Here is a 24,863-nt window from a genome sequence, read left to right on the forward strand (position 1 = left end):
GGAAGGGTTTTACTGCAGGGCTGAATTTAATCAGGAATAGATGGTCTAATGGTTTTAACTCTTTGTGACCAGGATCTGACATTTGGTTTGAGTGTAATTAAAGCAGGAACTCCATTGTCGAAACTGGGCCTTTTAAAACAGAGATCAGATACAAGTGGCAAAGACTCAAAAGCATTAGGTTTTCTGTTCCTCCCTAATTGCAGCCAGGTAAACGTACCTAACATTGTGCATATTGCATTTCTCATCCAAGCAGTTGTAGCGCTGCTCAGTGTTCGTCCAGTTTTAGCTGACTTCTCTTTTTGTTTTTTGTTTTATTGTTTGTTTTTTTGTAAGGTTGTCCTTTAATGCCGTTGTTACTGCTGTATACTGTTGTATACCCATTTTTAGAGTATACTTGGAGGGTACTTCGCTCAGCTCAGCATCCACCCTTATGCTGTTCCTGCTCAGTGGGAAGTTCTGTCTGAGAATTTCCTGTACCCTGATTTAAGAAGGACTTCAAGATTAGTGCTGTTCGGCCTATGTACGACTGGTGTGCTATCCACTTTTTAAAAATAGCAAAGTTGTTTGTTACAAATCTTATTTCTTGTTTCACTCCTTACAAACAGCTTCAGTGATGCAGCACTTCTCCAGTCATATTTAGCGCTCTCCCACTTTATGAAACCAGCCCATGAGTAAGAGTTTGTTTTTGTTTTTTTAAAGTTAAATGACTGTATGCTGCCACTGATGGATTCATTGATTGGTTGTACGGCTGTTGCCAGTTGATTGTAGTTGTCGGCCATTTTAACTGCCTGGCAGGGGTCCGGCTAAACTGCCTCAGCAGCAAAAAAATAGCACAAGTGTAGGCAACCCACTGACTCTCTCTAGTTACCAAAGTTGATCTTAGAGTTCCCCTAACCTAGTACTGTTAACACCTAGCCTAGCCTTTAGCCATGACAGTTAATATACAGTGTTTTGATTATCGGTATTATTGCTTAACACTTTTTTAGACTTATTTATTGCCTTTTTTGTATGATTTGCTGTTTCTGTCAGCGTTTGCTTTGCGATTGTGGTTATGCATTTTTTACGATGCCAGAGAAATTATGCTTTACTTATGCATTCATGTTGTCCGTCTGCTCGGTTTACACTATCCAGTAGCTTTAAGAAGGCTGGTGGAGAGGGGAGGAAAGGAGGAGGAAAAGACATTTTGGCATTCTATATGTATGTTGCCTTATTGGCTAGTAGGCCTGGCAGGAATCAAGACTCACTGAGTTTTCACGTCGAAAGCGGCTCAATAAGTTAGTCAGTGGTCTATCGGTGATACTGCACCTGAACTCTTGGGAAACATTTTCAATCAGCAGCACGAGCAATGCTTTCTGCTTTCTGGTGAGAGAACACAGTGGGTCTACTCTCCTCTCCATTAAGCCTCGCACCTCTGACTGTAATAACCTTTTTTCCGTTTGTTAACCGCTGTTATCTAAATACAAGGCAAAACGGTGGTGAGAGATTCACCACACATTCATGGCCTCAGTGTGAGTCAGCAGTGGCCAAAAAACAACAACAACAAAAAAACAAAAAAATAAATAAATAAATAAAAAAGTGAATACATTATGACCATCAGTTTGGGAGCAACACAACCAGGAAGGAGTGTTAGTATTTCATCTTACATGTGTGACTAATCTGAGTGTCTATCAGGACTGCTGCATTGCCGCATTGCTGCATTGCTGCATTGCGGTCTTTGTCTGTGGAAAATTCCTACTTGTTTAAAAAAATCCTGTGTGCTTTATTCTTCTCTTGTGACGTAAACACACAGGGGAAAAAGGTGACCTTTGTTTGTAGTTGGTTTTTTTCAACTATCAGAGTTGCCTCGATGACAATGTGTTTGTAGGTCGACGTCTGTTGCACGCTAGCTAGCTAACTCTCTGAGCGGCAGGTGAAATCAAGCGAGTTCAAATGAAATCAGGCAAAGTCTTTATCGTTTGTTTTTGTCAACTTGCCCTGACGAGTCCAGAGACGCTTGTTGTTGTTGTTGTGGCTAATCGTTAGCTTGACTTGACAGCAACGTAACTTTTGTTAACTTAAAGTCTTATTTATTTTGTTTTTCAAAGCAAAACCTATATTTTGTTGTTTGATATCGTGTTTTTTGTTTCACATAATTTAAGTGCATTTATTGTTTACATTCCATGGGTTATGTTGATATCCTAGCTCTTTATCTTAATATATTTGTCCATCTTTATTTCAAAATAAACGTCTCTGAAAACTAAGCTCAGCTGTCTTGTATCTGGTTACGCTGTTGTGTCAGTTTGTTACATAGCACAAAGGAAGTCAGAGGTGGGGTTTTTTAAACATAGAATGTTTTAGGATTTATGATATTTTCCTATGAATTGGGCAACTTTTATCTTGAGCAACTTGTGGGCCAAAGAACAGAATTAAACTTAAGCAAAATAGCATAAAGCATAGCTCAGCTCCTTCACTCTCTTCTCCCGCAAAGGGCAACTCTATTTCTCATCCACATCCTCCGTCCAATGTCCATGCTTAAACATAACCTTCTGCTCACTCTCATCTCTACAAAAACACTTTCCTTAGCCCAAACCTTTTTATTCGCTGTCTGCGAGGGAAATGATCAAAACTCTGACTCTTATTAGCTCAGCTAGATTAGCAGTGCGGTTAAAGGCAGTCATGCCCTCTGCAGGGAGGGCTACTGCGGACAAAATCTCTTTATATTACATACTTGCTCAGTTTGTTCTTATATAAGTGGTAAATGATATAAATAGCTTAGATCTGCAGGATTAGTTAGTCGTTCTTCGAAAAATGTTCGCGACAGGGGTCAGATTCCCCGTAAGCGCGGTAAAAGTTAGGTTGACGAAAAAGTGATGATGTTGAGCAGGAAATCTTTGTGGTTCACAAAAATGCCATTTCTGGTGAAGTGTTTCCAGGAGCATCACTTCGAAATGCGGCCACTGCTCTTTGGGCCTTTACGATCATCTGCGTCTCACTGACACACAAAAAGAACAAAGATGAACTCTTTCTCTTACTTGCGTGTAGGGAATCTCCCAGCCCTCCCCTCTGTGTGTGTGTGTATGTGTGTGTTGTGTGGGAAGAGGAGTGAGTTTTGTTGCAACTCGTCTGAACAGAGCAATTTAGAGTGAGTGACACTGAGGAGAATGTTTGGGCAACAGATGCTCGAACAAAGACTTCCCAGCACACAATGGGACACAGAGATACTTGTGACTGATTTCCATCTATTCACACAAAGTGGAGCAGAAGTTGGGGTCCTCCCCTGTGTGTGTGTGTGTGTGTGTGTGTGTGTGTGTGTGTGTGTGTGTGTGTGTGTGTGTGTGTGTGTGTGTGTGTGTGTGTGTGTGTGTACGCGTTGGTGTGTGTTGGATTGAAAACTACATTAAAAAAAATACTCCGTCAAATAAATTGTTGTTACGTGTAATGTCAATTAAAAAGATTTTAATATTTTAACAATATTTCTCTGTGAGATGTAATGAAATCAAATTTAACATTTGCCACCATAAAGCTGAGTAGCGAACTGGAGCCTGGCAGGACCAACATGAAACTACAACCAGATATTAATGTTTTATGGTGAATTTAAAAGTTTGACTGCAGGATTGATAGAAAATCATTTGACAAACACACACCCAAAAAAAAGATTCCTATGATTTCAACTCTTCAGTTGTTCATATGAATATATAAATTAATCGCATATTGGACACGTTAGAGCTTCTGCGGTTGTTTGTGTTCCCCTTAAAAAATTATCTGAAAATTAGAAAAAAAGTTTTGCATTTGCGAAGCTACAGTCAGCAAGTATTTGGAAAAAACCTCCAAAAATATGTTCATGTATGTGTCTGCATTCTATCTGAGTGCACAAGCAAAACAGGCAGTTGGGGTCCTGTGTGTGTGTGTGTGTGTGTGTGTGTGTGTGTGTGTGTGTGTGTGTGTGTGTGTGTGTGTGTGTGTGTGTGTGTGTGTGTGTGTGTGTGTGTGTGTGTGTGTGTGTGTGTGTGTGCATGTGTGTGTGTGTGTGTGTGTGTGTGTGTGTGTGTGTGTGTGTGTGTGTGTGTGTGTGTGTGTGTGTGTGTGTGTGTGTGTGTTGGCATTCAGCTGTGGGCTGAGGATCTCCCTCTGGTGAATGAGTATCATCAGTAGAGTGAAGCAGGAGCAGACTCCCACAACCCCCATGGCTACTTACCATTCAATACCCATAGTTCTGTGTGTGTTTGCGCGTGTGCATGCATGTGTGTGTGTGTCTGTAGGACCTTAAAAAGGCCAAGGGCCATCCCTGTGCAGCCCCTCGACCCCCACCCTCCCCTCCTGGCCATGCAGGCCTTTTGTGTTTCCCTGCTTTCCCTTTTCACTCTAACATCTGTATGCTAATGCGGCTCAATGGGAATGGACTGGAATCAGCCTGGGAGAGAGGGTGTGGGGCGGCTCCCCTGTGCGTGCGTGTGTGTGTGTGTGTGTGTGTGTGTGGACAGAGATGGGTGAATGATGTGATTTGGGAGAATTCATCAGCAGGACTGGGTTTGTGCCGGACTTACAGAGAGCGGAGTGAAAAAGAAGAATTATTGGTTAACGGGTATCTCAGGGGTTGGGGCAAAGTTAAAAGTATGTGTGTGTGTGTGTGTAAGTGGCCGTGCGTGTGCTTTGTGTGTGTGTGTGTGTGTGTGTGTGTGTGTGTGTGTGTGTGTGTGGGGAGGGCTCTCTCTGAATTACAAATGTCTTCAAATACCCCACAAATAAGACAGCCGAGTAGTGCTGAAGGTAAAGAGAAACCGAAATCAAAGCGTTACCTTCCCCAGGGAAGCCTCCAGCTCGGCCGCAGTCATTTAGCACCGATCATTGTTCCAACCAGTTAACTGAACATTTCTGACACAAGTTATTATTCGAAGCGGAGTATTTTACATGTCTTTAAACATGTCTGCAGGGGATCTTTGGATGACATTAACAAAACAATGAGCTGCTTGTTCGTTTTCATGCATGTTTCTCCTCAGCTTCTGCCGTCCCAATGAGAAATGCAGCTCCAACTTCTTCAAACACACAATGTACGCATTCTTTTGCGACATTTTGATCATATTTTTCAGCTATTTCGCTTTTTTAAGAATTATTTTAGTTTTTACTCCTTTACTACTTTTTTATTACTGATATCTTTGTTGCGCATAAAAACTTTAGCCAAAACTCGAATCATCAAGAGCACTGTGACGCCGGTAAAACTATCAAGATAGATCAGATTTTCGACAGGGGAAAAATGAAAAATTACTGATGCTCATCCAGCACATCAGTCAAATCCAAAACGCAAAGAAAGCCCCGAGGCTTTCCAGTTTACTCTCATCACAGCAGCTGAGCTCCTGGTCATGCACAGCAAGCCTTCATTTGGGAAACGCTCGTTTGGTTTCATTTTGTGCAGAAGCAAACCAGCAGGACAGCTGAAAGAGGAGGAACATGCGTACCAAGGTTGCTCAGATGTTTCACTCTGGACCAAAGTGCTGGACCGGTACACTGACTGATATTTGGTGCAAACATTGGTAATTACATCCCATGTTTATGCCAAACATGGCGGCTCCCTTCACAACATGCTCATATGTTACTGGCGTTGTATGAATGTACTGTGCTAAGCAACTCTCTTTAAGTTTGTAAAGCTACAGACGTGCTGGAGGGGGGGAAATGCTGGCTGCGTCTTCTGCCTCCACCACGAGATCAGTAAAATCCCACTGGAGGTGCAGTGCCCTTCTGCACCTCCAGTATATTTTTAACTTCTAACAGAACATGCTGAAGTTCCAGGTGCTGTGGGAAACACTCAAATAGGTCTCCTCCTTCGAAAATAGCAAAGGAAATTCGTCAGTGCTTGTGCGCACACAGCTTCGTGGCCTACAGCGGGTACGAGTGTCGGGAGAGAAGCTCACACAGCCATTTGTTCTCAGTGCCATGAGGGTGTGGACCCTCTGGTGGTCCTGTGTACTGTTGGGTTGTGTCACTGATGTGAGCGGGCCTGACTGCAGTCACCGGTTGCGTTGCGTCTGGTCATTTGTTGATCACGGTCCGTCTGATGGTACCTCCACCTGCACCGTGCCACTTCTCAGTCCCAGCGGGGAGGAGCCGTGCGGTGATACCGCTGGTGAAACCCAGCGCTCGCTCAGAACATGGCACGTGAACGGACGTGGCATCTGGAGAAGAGGTCGTTTTGATGGAAATACATTTCAAGGCTTATTTGAAGGTAATGCGAGGCTACAGCAGTAGACAAAACACGTGGATATCTTCCAATGTTCTATCATATATACAGTATATTATATATATATATATATATACATATATATAAGATACTGTATATATATGTATGTATAACACACTGTATTATAACTGTTGGGAGCAACAAACTCGCCCAGTCAGCGGGAAAAACAATCAGTACCTTCAGTGCCTACTGCCATCTGGTTCATTTGAAGTCGGGGATCCAGTCATTTCGAGGAGCAGTTTTCTCATTTGAGGGAATGAGCGGTCAGAAGGTTTCTTCCGTTACCTGACGGGCTCCGTGGTCGTTACCCGTCACTCCAAACATTTTGTCGAATGCATATTTAAATGAATCGCTTTAGTCAACAAATTCCCGCGCCGGCGGCCTGTGGTGTAGTGAGTGAGTAACGAATGTTGTTGTTGCTGTTTGTTGTTGCAACAGTTGCATGGGCGTGTTCTAAACTTTGAATGATTCACGTCTTAGCGATGGTTGCACGTTACACAGAAGTCTTAAATGGCAAATAATGTTAAGGCAGGTGACTTCAACGCCAGAAATGATATTGTTTTCATCGTCGTTACAGAGCTTCTCCAACCACAGAACATTTTTCCTTGAGCACTAATGTCACGTCCACTAATGACAACCTGTGGCTGAGTATCAGCAGAGGTGCGGAGAGGCGATGCCATCTAGTGGAAGCTTTAGAGAAATACACAAGTTTCTCTCTCCCTCTCTCTCTGTGTTTGTGTGTGTGTGTGTGTGTGTGTGTGTGAGAGAGAGAGAGAGAGAGAACCCCAGTGGTTCAGAGTTTTACGATGCTCATTCTTCTTCTCTGGAGTCCCAGAGAGCTCTCCGAGAAAAAAATGATTATTGGTATCATTAGTCGACAACTCGGCCCCCTCTTAAAAACAGTGACAACTAGGTAGAAACAGGACGGAAAAAAAGCACAGTCTTGTCACTATATTTCAATAACTTTTCAATGAGAAGCTGCTACAATAGAGGGAGTAGGACACCAGCTCAATGCAGCTCGGTTTTAACGCCTTTTTTCACAGCTGCTTGCTAAGTTGGACCCGGTGGCTCTGTCAAAACAAGGGCATGTCCAGCTGAACTGCAGCTAAAGAGATAAAAGAGGGCGTGCCGCCCCTCAACTGCCAACTGTAATGTGACTCTGAGTGGTAGTGTGTGTGTGTGTGTGTGTGTGTGTGTGTGTGTGTGGCACTAAAATCAGGAAACAGAGATGGAAATCAAAATGTGGAACAGCCAGTAAAGTGAAAAGGAGTGAAAATTGCTCTTATTTTATCTCATGTAGGAGATGGAAGACAATTCACCTTCAACTAAACGGCCTCTGCGCCAGAATGTTTTCGCTGAGGCACAAACAGAAGAGGAAATCAGTGGTTTTGTTTTTTTTGTAGCGGCACGTTGGAAATATTAGCTGAAATGACTATCTTGGGAGAAATAACTGCTACATCCCTGATGCACACGCAGCAAGCCCAGCCGACTTCCTCTGGCTCGGAACAGGGTCTTCCTTCTCCAGGACAAAAGTCAAAACCACCTGGGAGCCGTTGACCTTCGCGGCAGATTGAGGATGACGAAGAGGAAGAGCCATTAAAGACTTTAGCAGACACCAACACACTGCCATAAACAAACCTTTACTAATGCTGAGGGAAAGTTGTCAGAGAGAAGCCGGTGTGTTCTCATTACATATTGTTTGGAATTTCTATCCTTCCTCATCAAGCGTTTGCAAAGCAGAGTTTTTCAACGTTTTGAAATCTTTATTATTTATGTCTTTACGTGTTATCTTTACTACAGTGGCTCCCAAACTGGTAACTGGAAAAAAAAATGGATGCTGTGTTTGGTATTACGGGGCTAGCAAAACAGGGAAAGCCTGTCTCCTAGAAATTACAGTTTACTTACTACTAATTTACAACTGCAAATATGTTTTGGAGGACACACAATTCCATCCCGATTCCAAGTTTTTATCATCATAATGAACATCATAGTCAACATTGTTGACTGACTAACTGGTAAGACACTGGTCCCCAGCGTCAAAGTCCTGACCAACCCCCTGCCACCTCTGAGCAGTGCTAAAACTTAGGACTTCCTTCACTGGAACGAACTGCAAACGGCCCAGGCAGCAATTACATGCCTCACTGCAACGCGTATTGGGAGACCGAGATAAGTTCTGTGTGGAGATCGTTTCTGGGAGGCAGGGCTGAACAGGAGGAGCTGCCAGTCAAACCAAGCGTCAGACGATCGGAAACTAGTGCCCCCTCCCACTGCTCGGACCGACCCCCGTTAGAATAGGCCCAGGGTTCTCGTGACAGACTACAACAGTCACCCAAGAAAACTCAGCTGCTGTCAGAAACAGAATAGAGGAGAGACAGACCTCACAGCCATGGAAAACCCTCGTCTTCTACATCTGATCTTTCCACCCGAGCATTATTGTCCTTATGAATGAAAGCATCCGCCGCTGCGGCAGTACCTGACCCGTCCTTGTCTCGAAAGGCGAAGAACGACCCTGAGGTTTTCCTCTCGTCCCGCAGTAGCAGTTTTGATAACAGCTGGACATGCTTCGCCGCGTCGTGCGGCCTGTCTCCTGAAAGTTGTTAGGATCAAAGTCGATCGGATTCCTCCTCTGTTACAAATTTCAGCAATCCAGTCGTTGTTGAGAGACTTCAAATGGCCCACGTGCATCTTAAACCCGGCCGGATCATCTCTGCCTTGCTGCAGGATCTTAATAAATACAAACGCGATAGACGGAGCAGCACAAACACTCACGTTTCATCGCACCAGCCTGTTGGTGGCGTTTTGCGGTTCACACGTTAAAAGTGATTAGCAACACCATCGTTATCATCGTTGGAGCGTGGAGAGGAGAAGCCAGAGCTAGCGACCGTTTGTGTTTTATATGAAGACATAATTTAGATGCTGTTGGCTCCAGGCGAGCTTCATTTTTGCATCTCACTTCTCCTTTGTTTTTGGCACAGCTCCCCGTGCACCACCTGGAACAGTCGTGGGTGGCTGCGAAGGCGGTGTGTGTTTGGCGCGGGCCAAAACACACCGGCACCTTCCACTCACCCTTCAAGACACATATCGCCATTGCCGTGTTGTGCCGTGTTGTGTCAAATACTTCTCCTGCCCTAAGGCCCACTGACCACTGTACCTTGGCTCTTTCTTCGCTCATCCTGGCAAATGTGCCACGATGATCGAACGTTGCCGTCACGCTCTTTTCACTTTATAAAAAGAAACACTGAAATCTTGAATGAAGTGTCAAAAACATCAAACATTTTACATACTAAAGAAGTCATACTCGGAACAAAGGTTTCACACTGTATTGTTACATCTATTCATTCTATATTGTCACCAAATAGTGTATTTAACACACAAACATTAACCTAAAGAAATGAATGTTGTGCAGGTTTTTATATGTTTTTTTTTTTCTCACACTAGATTTCTATAACTGGATGCCAAATTTGGAAGGAGCGACATTTCAGTTTGCACTACAGCGACATGTTAAATCTAAATGGTCATAACATTTTCTGACAGGAATCTCCGCTTCAGTTTGCCGTTATCGAAGCCAATACCGACGTAAACCGCCTGACGGCGGAAGTCACGAGAACCGGGTCAGTAACATACAGTACCGACATCAGCTTTTCAAGGCTGTTTGAGTGACAGAATGACCAGCAGGGAGGCACTGTACTCGCAAGGGGAGTCTGATGATAAATGACCTTTTCTTATGAAACGCTCCTCAACATCCTTCACTTCTTAGTCGTGTTGTCATAGTGACTACGTTCTTTATTTGATTCTCAAGGCTGAGCATGAGATTTTCTTACTCTGCGCTTTGCATACTCAATAGAATGAAGCAGAACTGAGAAAGCACAGCTGTAGTCTTGATAACATCCCCTACGTGACCTTCCTGTCTATTCCATACTGCATCTGTTCTCTCAGAGAAGACATAAACGCTTTAACTTCTAAGATTTGTCTCACAAAATGCTTTTCTGTAAATTTTGAAAAATGTCCTAATGTCTAATAAAAGTGAACAAGTTCTCTCATTAACTCTGGAATAAACATTAGAATTTGCAGCCTGGTTGGGTTGTAGCACATCTGTTCATATAAATTCTACGTATTTAACGGCCCATGTTGTTTTGTTTTGTTTTCCATTTTCTTCTTTGTGTTGTGCTGATGAGTTTTGTTTCGTTTTTTTTGTTTTTTTTAATTGATAAACTGTAATTTTAGATGTCTCTCTCTTCTTCGGCGAGATCTAACCAGAAACCCGTTGGGGTCACCAGCCCAATGTTAACTATTACGCTCCTTTTATTACTTGTGCCGAAGCTGAACTAACGCACTTCGGAACCCACGTCTGGTCAACCATAGGTTTACAGACACCTCTCTGGCGGTCGAGAGCTTATCATTCTGTACGGCCGATGAAACGCGCTCCTCCCCGCGTCCTGCGCGCAGCCCGTTGAAGACATAACTGAAGTCATCCGGGAGCAGAGGGACGAATTTGCATCGGGTCTAACCCAAAAAAGATAAGTGCAGATGAAGCGCAGACTGGTGATCAAAGCGGGAAGCCACGACGAGATCTGGACATTTTGGGGAAATAATTAAAAATTAACCAATTCGGACGTCAGATTTGATCAGTGCGCACGTCGAGAAAGGTAAGTTTTCATTCCCACTCTGGCTTCAGCTCGTGCCCGCAGGTGCGTTAAAAACGCCCACGCATTTTACACGGTGTGTCACCGGGGTACCAGAAGCCTGGGTTTGCGCACATCCACTTACCGTCGAGACGAGCGGAAGCGTTCGCATGACCTGCATCTTAGAAACTGAGGCACATCAGTCTGAAAGTCCTGCTGAGTGAAAAAAGAAGAGGAGAAAATGGAATCTGCAGGAATCAGCGGGTGACATGTCCTGACTTGGGTTGGTCAGGGTTCAGAAATGCTGGCGCGCGACAAAGCCCAGTGTGAGATGGGATAAGGAGATATTTTCATATGTTCTTCAAGGGAATGGTCACAATCTGTGAAGTCCAGGTGATGAAAAGGTACCTACCTTCCTAATGCACCCCCCACCCCCCCATATGAGTGATGGGGGACAACATGCACAGTCCTCCTTCTGTGCAAAAAACGTGGTCAAAGGTTATCTGAAGCCGCCACGGGGCTTCGGCAGAGCAAGAAAATTAAGTGGACGCCTCTCAACATAACAGACTTCATAGAACCAAAGTCTCTCGTTGTGTTAATGGGTCTCGGCAAGCAGACCCGAGACTACGCCGAGGGACACGGAGGGAAATCTCTTCTTTTAATGGCCAGTGTGAACAGGAGGAAGAATTGCAGGCGGCAAAACCTGTTTCAGTGGAGACGAGGGCATTTGCATTTGTTTTTAAAAAAAAGCGTCCTTTAAACCCACAGGACTCAGTACTCTGACGTGCTGAAGTGAAACCAGCCTGCTTCAGTGTAAGGTGTGGTCTGCAGCATGGGTTGTTGGTGCTGTTTGAAAGTGAAAATTTGGCAGACAACAATAAAGCTGTTGTCAGACTTTGGTGGTTACCACGTGTGCTCGGGATCGTCCACAGGCCATTCGTCAGGTTGAGCTTCCAAGCGCCCTCCAACAAGTTGTTCTATAGAAACGCCATATGTTTCCTGATTTGCATATAACGTGTTGTTTTAGTTAATGTTCTTCTTTTTTACAATTTTTCTTTACATCATGTTGAGATAACACAGAGTGATGGTTCGGCTTGTTGCAGATGATGCAACTTGTAACACAATCTTCATTCAAGGCGGGGAGACTAGGGCATGCACCACTTTCCGCCAAAAGCATGTTCATACTTGAGCCTTTAGTTTTCGCATCCTGCTCTGTGAGCCAGCTTTGTTCAATATAGTCAGACTTCAGATTTTTTATTTACATGTTTTTATTGCATTTGTCTCTTTTGCACCCCCTGGTGTGCATATGCGATATTTAAATTGGCAAAAGAAACAAAAAAACCCCCCCAAAAAACAGGAGTCCAGTTCAGAGTCCTACAAACTTGACAGAAAAGTCGTGTTTTAAAAAACCCACAAAGCGCAGGACTGGACCACAACCGACCTGACCCAAATGGAAAATAGGCAACCTGACCCATAACAAGCTGAGAGCTGGCTGCTAGCATGAGCGGTACAGGAAGCATCTAGAAGCGGAGAGGGAAAATTTGGCTGGAAAAAAGTAAATTCATTATCATGAAATAATAATAAAAAAGACGGTGATCTTTGCAGATTTTGGCGGTAAAAGACACTTCCATGTTTTCTGTGCTCTATGTTCAGTTGTGTTTCCTCCTGCTCAGAGCGAGTTGTCGGCAGAGGGGCACAGTAAAACCTCTCCAGAATTGGTCAGGATTTATAAATGGGCTCATCAATTATATAAATCTTCCAAAATGGCACTGGGATTTAACAGTATATGAGCTTTTTTTGAATGCACTGGTGAGCAGCTTCAAAGCGTTCGGACCCCGTCACTTCTAGCACACTTTTTTGTGTCGTAGTTTTAATTTGAAACTAAGAAAATTGCACTTTTTGCCTCATCAGTCTACACTCAATAATCCATACTGACAAAGTGAAAACATCTTTTTAGAAATGTTTGCAAATGAATTAAAAATTAAAAACTGAAATCTCTCATTGACTCATTGGTAATTATGAAACGGAAGAAGTCCGGAACCACCAGTTCTCTTCTGAGAGCTGGCCATCGATCCAAACTGAGTAACTGGACAAGATGGACCTTGGTCAGGGAGTTGACCAAGAAGCCAACGGTTCTCAGTAGCTCTCTATATCTGTTACAAAATTAATATACAGCATTAATACTATTTAATTTCTGCTTTTGTTTTAAGACAAACTTGAAAAAAATGTTAACCTATCAGTTAAACACAGTGCAGAGGACAAATTTACAGGATGATCCAAATTGTGGCGAGCCCTCTGATTCTGTTTTTTTTTTCCTGGCGCCTTCTGTGTTTGGACTCCCGCTGTGCCAAAGCAGTGGTCTCACTGAAATTAGCAAGAAAGCAACACAGTGCTATGGGTCTGAATGCAGCCTAGGGGCAGAGCAGAGGAAGAGGCTGAAGACAATTACACCAAGTCTGCCGTCCTGCTATTCACCTCTTCCGAGGCGGGAAAGAAAAATATGCTCCGAAAACAGATGGAGAGGAGGAGGTTACAGAGTATATGGTGAAAGAAAGTTGTTTACTGACAGGAAGAAAACTACAAAACTCTGCAACTGTGGCACTGTGTTTTGGTACCCACAGAGATAATGAAGCTTTTTGAATTCACCACAGCTGTGATTCACATCTCACGAGTCTTGTGTTACTGTAACCTGACAGAAAAAAAAAACAAGACTTCTCAGAAGCAAAGGTGAAATAATTAAAACTGGTGGCCATAAACATAAACCTATAAGACTGCGAGAGACTGTCTTCTCCTAAAAAACGAGCCCATAGGTTGTTTTTGCAGACAACTTATTACAACCCATAGTTCTACTTTTGAAGGACCTCTGGTGGTCGTGTGAAACGGCGTCACCCTCGTCAAATGCCCCAAGAAGACGTGTTTACATTCAAGTACCAAAACAATCTAGTGGCTTTGGTACTCTACTAGTTATGACATGAGCAAATGGCTGCCGTTGATGCGCAAATTCAGGGAGTGCTCTTATGGGGCGTTTCGTATCAGAGGGTAGGGACAATCAACCACTCATTCAGGTTGGATGAGTTGGACGGTTACATTATTTAGGAGCCTCCTCTGTATCTAAATTGTGAAACGTTGACCTGACACACTTACACTTCCTTGAGGGAGTTTCTGGTCCCACTTGGCAGATCTATAGAGATCCTCCACTGAGGGCATCTGAGCAGCTGGAGCCGACGCATCCGAGAGAACAGATAGGGATTGCTCACTTACCTTGTGCTTGCCCAGGTTTCTCCACCTCGGTCGGGGAGACGCATCAGGCGGAGCTGAGACTGTATGTTTGCGATGGGCCACAATCAGAAGCATCTTCCTCAACCGAAGAAGCTCAGACGGTTGATGTACCTCGGTCATGTCATCACCATCTTCTCTCTCATCCTGCTGCTTCGGACCTACAGGTGGGTGAAATTGCTAGTCTGATCTGCTTCAGAACAGTCTGTCCTAAAGATCTGATTAGAGAGACGGATCTGATTTACCTGCAGTCTGAACAAAGCCTACACCCAAAAGGGGAGCAAAGCCTACACGTATTTTAAAGTCTTTTCGCTGGTTACCAGTTAGCTTTCATATTGATTTTAAAAATGATAATATCAGTTCATAAGGCACTACATGGCACTGCACCGGACTACAACTCAGAAATGCTTTTGGTGTACGAACCAGGAAGGCCCCTCCGATCCTCGGGTTCTGCGCTTTCAGCGAAGCTTTTTTCCAAAGCAGAACAAAAACATTTGGCGATGCTGCTTTTCAACCATTTAACTCCAGGCCGCTGGAACACACTTCCAGAGGATCTGACAGCAGCTACAAGTACTGATATTTTAAACATAAACTAAAAACCTGTCTATTCAGTTTGGCTTTGTAGTGTTTTATAATTTTATGGTTTTGGTATTTGTACTTATTTTATTTATTATCATCATTATTATTTATTTTATTCTATTTGTTTTAACAACATTTTGCTGTCTGTAATTATTTATTTAATTCTGTTTTCTTTTATTACCATTTTACAGTCTTACTATAATCAGTTTGTTTTGTGTAATAGTTCATAGATTTACTAGATCTCTAAATCAATTTTTACCATCCTACGTTTTGTCAATTGCTTGCAAAGCACTTTGAGTTGTTTATCTTACGTCCTCATCTGACATGAAGTATAAAAAAAAGCACACTCTGTTGTGTTGATTCTGTTGTGTCTTTTCCAACATTTGTTCAGTGTAATTTCTCTACTTTTAAATTGAAGAGCTCGTTACACACAAGTTATAGTAGGTGTGATGTGTATTAAAAAGAGAATTTGTCTCTTTGCTGTCCTGACTCCTGAGGTTTTTGTTAGAGCAGTTTCTTCTTGGACACCAGTATGTGATTGTGTATTTGACTGTAATGTATTACAGTTTTGAGGAGGCTCCAGGATGGATCCAGGTAGTATTTTACCAACTAGAAGACAGTATTGGTGTTGGTGCCACCTGCTCTTTTCTCCTCCAAATCAACTGACAAACCCTGATGTGTGTAATTTCCCTCCGGGACAAAGCCCCTGTCAGCAGGAGAACATTTGTCAGTGCCTTCCAAAACTGTCACAAATCATTATTTGCGGGAGTGATGCTTTTTCTGATCTGCTACTGTTATTGTTAGGGTTTGGTTAAAATTAGCAGCTAAAACGATTTCATTAGGTTTAGGGAAAGATTGTGGTTCAGGTTCAAAGAAGTGCCTCCTTCAGGTCAGAGGACCTTTGGACCTCCTCCTCTTTTACCTCTTGAAGTGTTCTTTGAACTTCAGTTTAAAATGTAATATTCAAAAACTTTTTTGACCTCATCCAAATAACGCGTTGTGGATCAACAGGCCCGACAGGACTGATCAGGTCTGGACCGGGAACTTCAAAGGAACATTTGAGCCACAGCCCCAAGAAGAATCCATTCTGACTCAAAAGTGCCATCCAGGACATATGGGTAAACAAACCGCCCCTTAATCCAGTTCACGTTGAAGTATTCAAGGAATGTACCAATCCTGAAGAAAAACTTTCTGTTCCTGAGAAAATCATAATGAATGAAGTCCTTCAATAAACATCCTGTGGTTAACGTTTGTGATGTTTTTAAAGAGGAACTTAACAACGGGGTGAAAAGTGCTGCCTTTTTTCCTCAGGTTTCAAACCTGTTTCAGCAGACTGATGGGTGAGTTTGGTTGTGGTGCTGAGTGTGCTTTAATAAACCTGGAACCACACCAGGGGCACACCGGTATATCACTGCAACAGGAGGGAAGGTTAAGCCAGAAAAAAACATATTTCCCTACAATATCTGCTTGTAGCAACTAAAACAAGATTAAGCTTTTTTATGGTTAAGGCTTAAATACTTCAAAAAATCAAAAGTGACCTAAAGCACGAGAAGGGATATATATATATTTATACATACTAATCCCAGTTTATGACAGCTTGGTTCTTTTTCATTTTGACCACCATTTCTACTGATTATGATTATTGTATGGTCGTATTGTTCTCACCAAGTTAATATCTGATGACTGGGAAGATGACAACAAGCTGTCAGACAATCAGGCAGGTTGTAGACAAGCCAGCGGTTGAACTAAAGCACTTTATTTGGAGGTCAAACTGAAAGTGGGGGATACAGAAATGGAATTTTTACGTGATTGTGCAGACAACTTCAGGAAGTCAGGAAATCAAGTCAAAGGCAGTACGTCAGTGGATGTTTACTCAGGACAGTTTCGGTAATAATTTCACCCTTTGTCTTTGTTTTCTCTTGTAATATTAGTTTAACTAACTTGGGAGTTTGTTTGAACCAACTTCTTTTTAGTGATACCAGTGTTCCCAGATCTCAGCAATTAACTTAAACAAATGATGCTTTTACTGTGCGATCGCTCCAACCTGAACATTTCGTGAGCGCAAAGAATTGTGCAGCTTAGTAGCTTTCGTGGAAAGACGACTTTTGCCACTGTGCGGCACTGAGGCACCGAGCTGATTTATTCATTTTCACCCATGCAGTTCCTCAGAGACAAAAGGTGTCTCTCGTGGCAGTGAACAGGACGAAGACGCTGCTGGTGTCAGCTTATCAGGAGCACCGCACTGGACACAAGGAGGTCAGTGAAGGGAGCAGGGCGCGGACTCTGCACAACTGGGTTGAGTGTCCACAGGGACCGCTACACCTTCAGATAAAGCGAGGGGCACTTCCTTTGTGCTCACAGATAAATGGAAATTTGTGTAGGCCACAGGCCCATACAGACCTCACGGCTTTTAGTGAATTATTTATGGGCTGGATCGCCACAAAAACCTGGTACGCTGATTCACGTTCCCTCTAAACTGCATTGTAAATATTTCGGTGATTCCCTGCCTTTTCTAGAGCCCCAACCATGACATCAACGATTTAACTCACGCATGTATAGATGCCTTTTTTCTAAAAGCACGTTTTCTAGCCACTTGATTCGGAAATCACTGCGGTCCAGCTTTATGAAGCTAAGATCTGTCTCCAATCAGTCGATCGCTCGCACTTGTACTCGTGATGTATCTGTGTAGCATCCTTCATACGGGCGAGTACGAAAAGTGTAATAGAATAAACAAAAAGGAAGTAAAAACTGTTTAAAAGTAACAGTGACAATAAAAGAAGAGAATCTAATAATGTCCATGAGACATTAAAAGCAAATACCAGGATAAACAGGAAGGTAGATTTTCCCTCTAACATCCTCCTTATTCTTGTCTTCTTCTTGAGCCAGGTTCGTGTTATTGCGGTGGTGCTGAGGAGCGAGACGGTAGCCTACCGCTGCCTCCTCTGTTGTCAGGATCAGCTGCACATCTCCGAAGGTGTCAGCACTATCCACGCGGATCACTTTGACTTCGCGTACGGCACGGCGGACATCATGTGCCCTCTCCCCGCAGGCTGTGAGACCCTGTCTCACGTCGCTGTGACCACTAGCCAGGCCGAGTCCGAAGGTACTGACAGATTCCACACACCAGGGCTCTAGAGGTGGGGGTGTCAGTCTGTCCGCCAGTTGGTCCGCCACTTTACTCAAGACTGAAACATCTGTGGGCACTACTTTGGTGGTCGCTGACTTCCTCTAGCGACACCAGCAGGTCAAAGTTTTCCCTTGTTTTGAGATATCTCAACATCTCCCACGCGGGTTGGCACCAGAACTCGTTCAGGCATCTAGACGATGTACGTTAACGACTTTGGCGACTTCTCTTCTACCGCCACCGTGAGGTACACGTTCGCGGTTCTGAACATCTCCACGACTTTGAGATTAAATGCCTTGAAATTTGAAGTCCGAAGCTCAAAGATATTCAGTTTACGGTTGCATAGGACCATGAAAAGCATCAGATTCCCACAAGTGAGAGTCTGGAAATCATGCATTTGTGTTGGAAAAATTGATTTGAACAATCAATTATCGATTAATTGTGTCCACTGTTGAACATAGCAAGTCATGACTGTTCCTGTCTTTTTGAATAAATGGCACAAACCAATATAAGGACAGCTGTGGAAAATATGAATGAAAATATGATTGCGTGTTTAAAGTGCTGACTCCTGAATTTATTTTGAGGAAGGTCTGCGTTCGTATCAGCAGCACGATGCGCAGTTGCTGTGTAAGTTCCACCATATATTAGACTGTTTGCACACTAAGCCGGTGAGTTGAGAAAATGGTGGTACAAAAAAAATACGGTATTGTTATTTGCCAACTGTCTCAGGCCGGGTAATATTTATCCATATAGGACATATGAACTGTCAAATGTCGTCTGTCGTCATGCCAGAGATTAGAAACCAGTAGAGCTGTTGCACCTTATTACCAGGTGTTGCTAATGTGTGGTCAGGTTCGTACATTCGAGATTCAGATTACTGCAGACAGATTAACGTAACTTTGTGTTGAATGTGTCTGCTGTTTACTGTTTAGCCTGTAAAGTGTGCACGGACTCCTCAGGTGATGTGCGCTCGACATGTACTGCGGCTGAAGTGGTGGCTGCGATCACGTAGCGCACGTTCGGCGGTTTCTCCCACATACAGACACACTCACCATTTTACTGTTCTTGTTCTCATATTTCTCTGTTTTTTTATCTTCCTGTAACTGACTGAGCATAAATGAAAATCGGGTCCAGGTGAAGAGGAACTGCTTCACCGCTGCACTGCGATTTCGAATCGCACCGGCATTTTATGGCCGGGAGGTCGTAAACAATATGGCTAGAATGCAGAAGTTGGCGCTGACTTAATGTTCAAACCTTTCACGCGGTGCAACAGGCTGCGGATGAGCAGTGTAAGACCTGCAGCCCTTTTCGAATAAGTTTTGAAGTATTTTTCAACGGATGTCTGCAGTCTTTGATCCCGTTTGAACACGCTGGTTAAAAAAAATAAAAAATGTGACTGTCAAAATGCACCTGTGCTTCTTTTCTGAGGCCTCGTAGACACACTTGACAAAGAGTTCGTGGAGGTGAAGAACCAGCAGGTTCCAGAAGAGGGGAAAAGCGACTCCTTCCCTTACAACTTCACCGTCTGCCTCTCCACCATGTTCGATTTCACCAACGTGCTGCAGGTGACGTCTCATGACCCCGGTTTGACAGTTCTCTTCAAACGCTTCTCCTTTTCAGTTCTGTTTAAACTAATTACCGGTGTTAAATTGCAGCTGGTCCAGAGCCTGGAAATGCTGCAGATACTGGGGGTGAACAGGGTCGTGGTCTACAAGACCAGCTGCAGCCCCGAAACACAGCGCATACTGGACTACTACACCCACACAGGTGGAGTATGGTGTTTTTTTAGGTGTGTGGTTGTGTCAGAATAGAATTTTAAACTCGGTACTGTCAGCACAGTCAATTGAAGCAGGGTTTTTTTGTTTTGTTTTTCCATCGTTTATCCCTCAGTTTTCCCTACTGTCTCTCTCGGCATCGTGCGCACACTATGACAAGAGCTGCAAAACACTCTTTTACCTCCACTGACTTTCTTCCTCCGGCTCCCCAGGAAGAATTGGAGGAAGTTTGTGGATTTCCTATGATGATAAATTGCTTTTACAGTGTTCCGTGCCCTGGGAAAAAAAAAAAAAACAAGTACACAGCGCTGCCCAGTTCCATGACAGCAGTGTGTTTCCTCAATGCCTGAAAATCATCCTTTTTTTTTTAGAATGGAAATGGCCTGTTTTCCAGCCTGAAGACACTAATCCCAGTATCAACATAACCTGGAAGAGCACGTGAGCCCCGACGGCCCCAAACTATCCACTGTCCAGAAATGTCCTGCCCTCAAACTGGATCTTTTGACAGCTGCCTGCTGCCGCCGCCGCTCAGTACAGGGTTAATGAGAGCGAGCGCCGAGACTCTGCCACAACAGTGGTTCTTCGTAGGTTCGTCGCTGCGTTCGCATCGCACTTAGTTGTGTAATCCAAGTCCCGCAAATCTTGCCGCAGCGTTGCCCCCTGGGGGCGGATGAGCAGTCGCTGTATCTGTTTACAGCGTGTGCTGCATCGCTTCCTATGAGTCCGTCGTGTGTTTGGGGAATTCGGTTCTGGCTCAGGAACGGCGGACTAACAATGAAAAGGATGTAAATACACCGAATGGATATTGTCCGGAAAAATGCCGACCATCAATAGCATCAAAAATGATCAGTTGTATGATACAAAAGTCAAGTCATTTCAGACAATGTAACAAAAAAACAGAATTCAAACCACTTGGTTGCTCATGTGTGTCCTTCAGGTTTAGTGGAGGTGATTCCCTGGTCCCTGTCCAGATTTCTGAATGTGTCCCGAAGCTGGCTGCCCGAACACGGTCCAGGAGACCTCCACTACTACGGCCAGATTCCTGCTCTCTCTGACTGCCTCTACAGATACATGTACCGGTCCAAATACGTGGCCCTGCAGGACATTGACGAGCTCATTCTGCCCCAGTCGGTCGACAGGTAGCACCTTCTCCACGGGCGTCGGCGCGGGAAACGAGGGACACGTCTCGTTGTGATAAATCAGCCTTTAGCCGAGCAAAAACGCCACCTGGTGTCAACATCAGTTCCGTATCAAGTTTTTAGTACCAGCAAACTGACGGCGTGAAACGCAAACCTAGAACACACACTCCTGAAAAGCGCCGAGTAGTTTTTAGCATTTTTAATGAGGCATTAATTTAGGTCACCGTCAGAGGGGAATAAAAAAAACGCATGAATAGTTATTGATTAATTAATGCCCTCATGTCCTACTGCAACATTCAGTCAAGTTCAAAGAACTTTATTTACCACCAGCAGGGCAATTAAACAGTATATGCAGCAGAGAGCGCGCACACACACACACACACACACACACACACGGACAAACAAATATCTCAATGAAAACACGTAGGATTAAATAACAATAAACGTGTGACGCAGCATTTGTTAAATCTATGCCAATGCAGCTCTGTACATATCAGAAGAGAGCGGGAAACGTGATAAACACTGACTTTGACGTTTAAAGTCAAATCTTAAAAATGTTGTTTTGAAAAGTTATAAAAGGCGAATTGAAGGAAAAACAATTTTATAGCATTTATCGTCATAAAGCATTTATTTCAGTTCATTTCATTCACAGTGCCTAAAGTAGTTTCCAGCTTTCAAGAGCTGCTTGAACTTTGACAACATCTTGCGTGATGATAACTCTGCTGCAATTACTCCTCATTTTATGCACAAGTTAAATCTGAAGGAGCTACAGATGTTTACACATGATGTTCTTCAGACAGATCCTGATGTGGGCTTTCAACTTCCTGCTGGTGTGTTCTGGTGCAACATGAAGCGTTTATTAATTGTTGAAATGCTGCTCCTGAATGTAAACGGCTGGTTCCATAATTTGATCCCGTTTTTTTTGTTTTGTTTTTTTTTTTATAATCGTTCTGTTACCAGCTGGTTGGAGTTGTTGCCGCTGCTGGAGGAGAAATATGGAGCTGACCGGTGCTACATGTTTGAAAATAACGTGTTCCCCAACACCGTGGCGCTGCCTCCCCCCACCTCCCACACTCTGCCCCGCCGGGGCCGCTGCTGCCGCGGCTGGCAGGCCGTGTCCGGGGTCAACATCCTGGCTCACCTGTACCAAGAGCCCATTGTGGAGGAGACTCAGTTCAGCAACTTCAAGATCATCGTCAACCCCCGCGCCGTGTTCACACCAACCGTCCACGGACTGCTGGAATCGGAGAAAGGCTGCTCCTGGGTAGACAGGGACATAGCACGGCTGTACCACACAAGGTAGACCTTTGCTGTGAACTTCCTAATCAGATCATGTGCGAGACTGCACTGTTTTTTTATTTTTTATTGTGTGGAGAATATGAGACGGTTCCTCCACATTGTCGGTTCAGGTAGCTGCGAGAAAAAAGAGCACTGAGATGAGATAAGATTTCTGTCTGTAGGGAAACAGGTGCACCCGTCTGCGGACACACTGTGACCTTTACGTCTCTGCTTTCTGTCTGCGCAGAGCTCCGAAACAAACCGAGCTGACACCAGACAAGCTGATTTATGACAGCAGACTGCTGAGCTATAGCACCTACCTCACGCCAGCTGTCGATACTGTGCTCAGAGAGAGTGGATTTCTACCAGAGGACAGCGTACACTAGCCTTTGTTCGTCTGTGTGTGTGTGTGTGTGTGTGTGTGATCCTGGTCTTCTAACCTGGTGAGGAACAAGCTGGCTTTTGGAAAGTCCATTCTTTACCACCCCGGAGGTTTGTCTGAGGGTTGAGACTTGATTTTCTGATTTTCTAAACATGTTTTAAGCTACAAAAATACTCAACTTTGACTTTTGTGTGTGAGATGGTTTTTCCACAATAAAAGGTTCAATTACCTCCTTAAAAATTCCTAAAATTTACATCTACTCCTCCTCCTTCATTGAAAAATCTATAAACACGCAAATAGTCTTTATTTCAAAAGCTGGAAGAACTGCAGGACACAAAATGTCTCCCGCTCAAGTCCGTTCTCAATGAATGCAGGTGTCCACATCACACTTGGTTGCATTTCGGACCACGATAGGCTCCGAACTAGTTGTGACACTTGTAGGTACTTGTTAAAAAGGGAGATCTAAGGTGAGCACAGAGAAACGTTCCCAGCAGGTGAATGTGAAAACAACTTCAGCGCGTACATCAGTCTGCACGGTGAAGGGCAGGTGAGCAGAACACCTTTCTGACCGAAGGGGGACGAGGTTTGGAATCAGGCTTAGTTTGAAGAACAGTTCGTCTTTATTCAAGCTTAGGCTTCATTTTCATTTGTTCCGGCCATTACTCGCATCTGTGGTAATTACATTGTACTCTCAGGGTCAGTGGATGAGATCTGGAAACACGGAGACAAGGCTAAGAATCAGTCAAATGAGGTAAGAAACACAAGCGGCCAGACGGCCGGGCGTGTTCCAAACAAACCCTCGGGTTATTATTTTGAGAGAAAACGTAGGCCACCGCGGAAACTGTCCCTTGTAAACATCGAGCGCAGTTTACAGACCAGCGTCCTGCCTCAACTCTGACCTACAGCTTTCCGGTGCAAGGAGGGGTGACTTTTTTTCCCCAGCTTTTTAAAAAAAAAAAAAACCTACCTGACTCCGTTCAGCGGCGTCTCGGTGAGTCAACTGGTGGGTACAGTGTTGTCATGAAAAGTACAAAACTACAAAACTAAGAACCAATTCGAACAAAACAGAATTATCCTGGAAAGCTAGTGTCAGAGTCTCGGGAATGTGGATTCGGAGCTACTCTGTCATCACGCAGAGAGTTTGCACTGGGTTTGTTGATGAGGCCGCGGAGACAGCAGGGGGCAGTGTCCGCGTCGTCACACGTTTTCACTTTAAACCTTTGGTCCATTTCATCGAGCGGCTTTGTAATCCAGTGGTGACCCGCTGCTTTTCCCTAAACTTACTGAGGATAAAGTACATTTAAAGTCAAGCAACCCAAGACCAACCAGCATAGCGCGTGACCAACCTCAATGTTTTCCTTTCTTTCACCCGGGGCACCGAATGGATCGCGACTGCCACCGATGTCGTTCGCTCACTGGCCCCACGTGTAACTGCATCATTCGGAGGCAGTGACCTGCTCACACTCCGTCCGCGGCCCGCACGCAGCGAGGGTGTGTCGCCGCTCCGTGGGTTTTGACCACAATCCTCCCATAACCATCGTTCCTATTTTGGGCAACTTCGGACCAGAGGGGCTGGCCTGCGTCGCCGATGCTCCGGTTCGCGGTTTGCCCCCCCCTCGCCGCCGCCGACGGCCAGCACCTCGGCTGGAGATGCGCTTACCCAGTCACCTGGCCACAATCATTTGGCCCTTGTAAAAGTCCCTGGGGCCTTCACACCTGCCCGTTTCTCCCTCATCCAACACGCCGACCGCGAGAACCAACTGTTCACTTGCTGACATGCACTGCTGTGACGAAACAATCAACGTTATTCGCTTCCATCTGTGAGGGGTCGCAGGGTTTTGGCTCATCGGTGTATGTGTGTAACTCTGAACCCGTAAACGACGCTAGCTACTAACGATGGTGCGTGCAAGGTGCGTGTGCGTGCACCGTCTTCTAAAACTCGAAGAAAGCTTCATCTTTTCAACTCAGGGAGAGGACTTACATTTTAACCACTTCATAGCCGGGTCTACGTGGACCGAGGGAGGGACCAAGTGAAGGTTCAGATTCCTGTTCTGAACCCTGTAAAGGACAAACTGTGGTTGACAACGTGTTGCCGGTTGAGTCAGTTAACGCTTCCATTTCGCGGTAGGAAAACATCCTGCAAATGAAGGAGGAAAACGCTTTTAAGACGCACAACAGAACCGAGCGGCAAACGCCTCCAGCCAAGCGGCTGAGTCCGGCTGTAAGTGACCAATAAAGGTTGCGGACTGGGAAACGGTTACAGACATTAAACAGGATCCTTGCCGTGTAGGCGCACGGGAAATGTCTTTAGGCAGGACGTTTTAGGAGAAAGGGGAGAGCCAGGCATCAGCTCTGGTGTAGTTCTGCTTTGTGTTGTGTGGAATCGATAATGGAGAGGTGAAAAATGTTCAGTATCACAGGAAGAGAAGATCACTTGTCCGCTTAGAGTGTAGAACTAGAAATGTGTCTGATCTGGT

The 24,863-nt window shown here is 44.4% G+C and overlaps 1 protein-coding gene across 2 annotated transcripts; it reads left to right on the forward strand.

Annotated features, from left to right (window-relative positions):
• Window positions 1-10,653: 10,653 nt before the first annotated feature.
• Window positions 10,654-22,422, forward strand: si:zfos-464b6.2. 2 transcript variants are annotated; one of them, XM_040131385.1, is made up of 10 exons: window positions 10,654-10,857; window positions 14,110-14,276; window positions 15,700-15,806; window positions 16,850-16,944; window positions 17,575-17,791; window positions 19,241-19,377; window positions 19,468-19,579; window positions 20,525-20,726; window positions 21,687-22,025; window positions 22,252-22,422. In XM_040131385.1, exons 2-10 carry the CDS (start codon window positions 14,158-14,160, stop codon window positions 22,388-22,390), a joined length of 1,467 nt encoding a protein of 488 aa, XP_039987319.1. In that variant the 5' UTR covers window positions 10,654-10,857; window positions 14,110-14,157; the 3' UTR covers window positions 22,391-22,422. The 2 variants fall into 2 exon arrangements, with proteins under 2 accessions (XP_039987319.1, XP_039987320.1); XM_040131386.1 differs by having other exon boundaries at window positions 15,709-15,806.
• Window positions 22,423-24,863: the final 2,441 nt, after the last annotated feature.

Source organism: Xiphias gladius, chromosome 7 (assembly GCF_016859285.1).
Source record: "Xiphias gladius isolate SHS-SW01 ecotype Sanya breed wild chromosome 7, ASM1685928v1, whole genome shotgun sequence".
Classification (NCBI taxonomy): Eukaryota; Metazoa; Chordata; class Actinopteri; order Istiophoriformes; family Xiphiidae; genus Xiphias; species Xiphias gladius.

What these genes read in the sequence shown, in the direction of transcription:
- si:zfos-464b6.2 (XM_040131385.1), top strand. Translation starts at nt 14,158, where the DNA reads ATGTTTGCGATGGGCCACAATCAGAAGCATCTTCCTCAACCGAAGAAG. An exon ending in GTGCCATCCAGGACATATGG is followed by an intron (nt 15,807 to 16,849) that starts GTAAACAAACCG and finishes TCACCCATGCAG; the next exon opens with TTCCTCAGAGACAAAAGGTG. An exon ending in ATTTCACCAACGTGCTGCAG is followed by an intron (nt 19,378 to 19,467) that starts GTGACGTCTCAT and finishes GTTAAATTGCAG; the next exon opens with CTGGTCCAGAGCCTGGAAAT.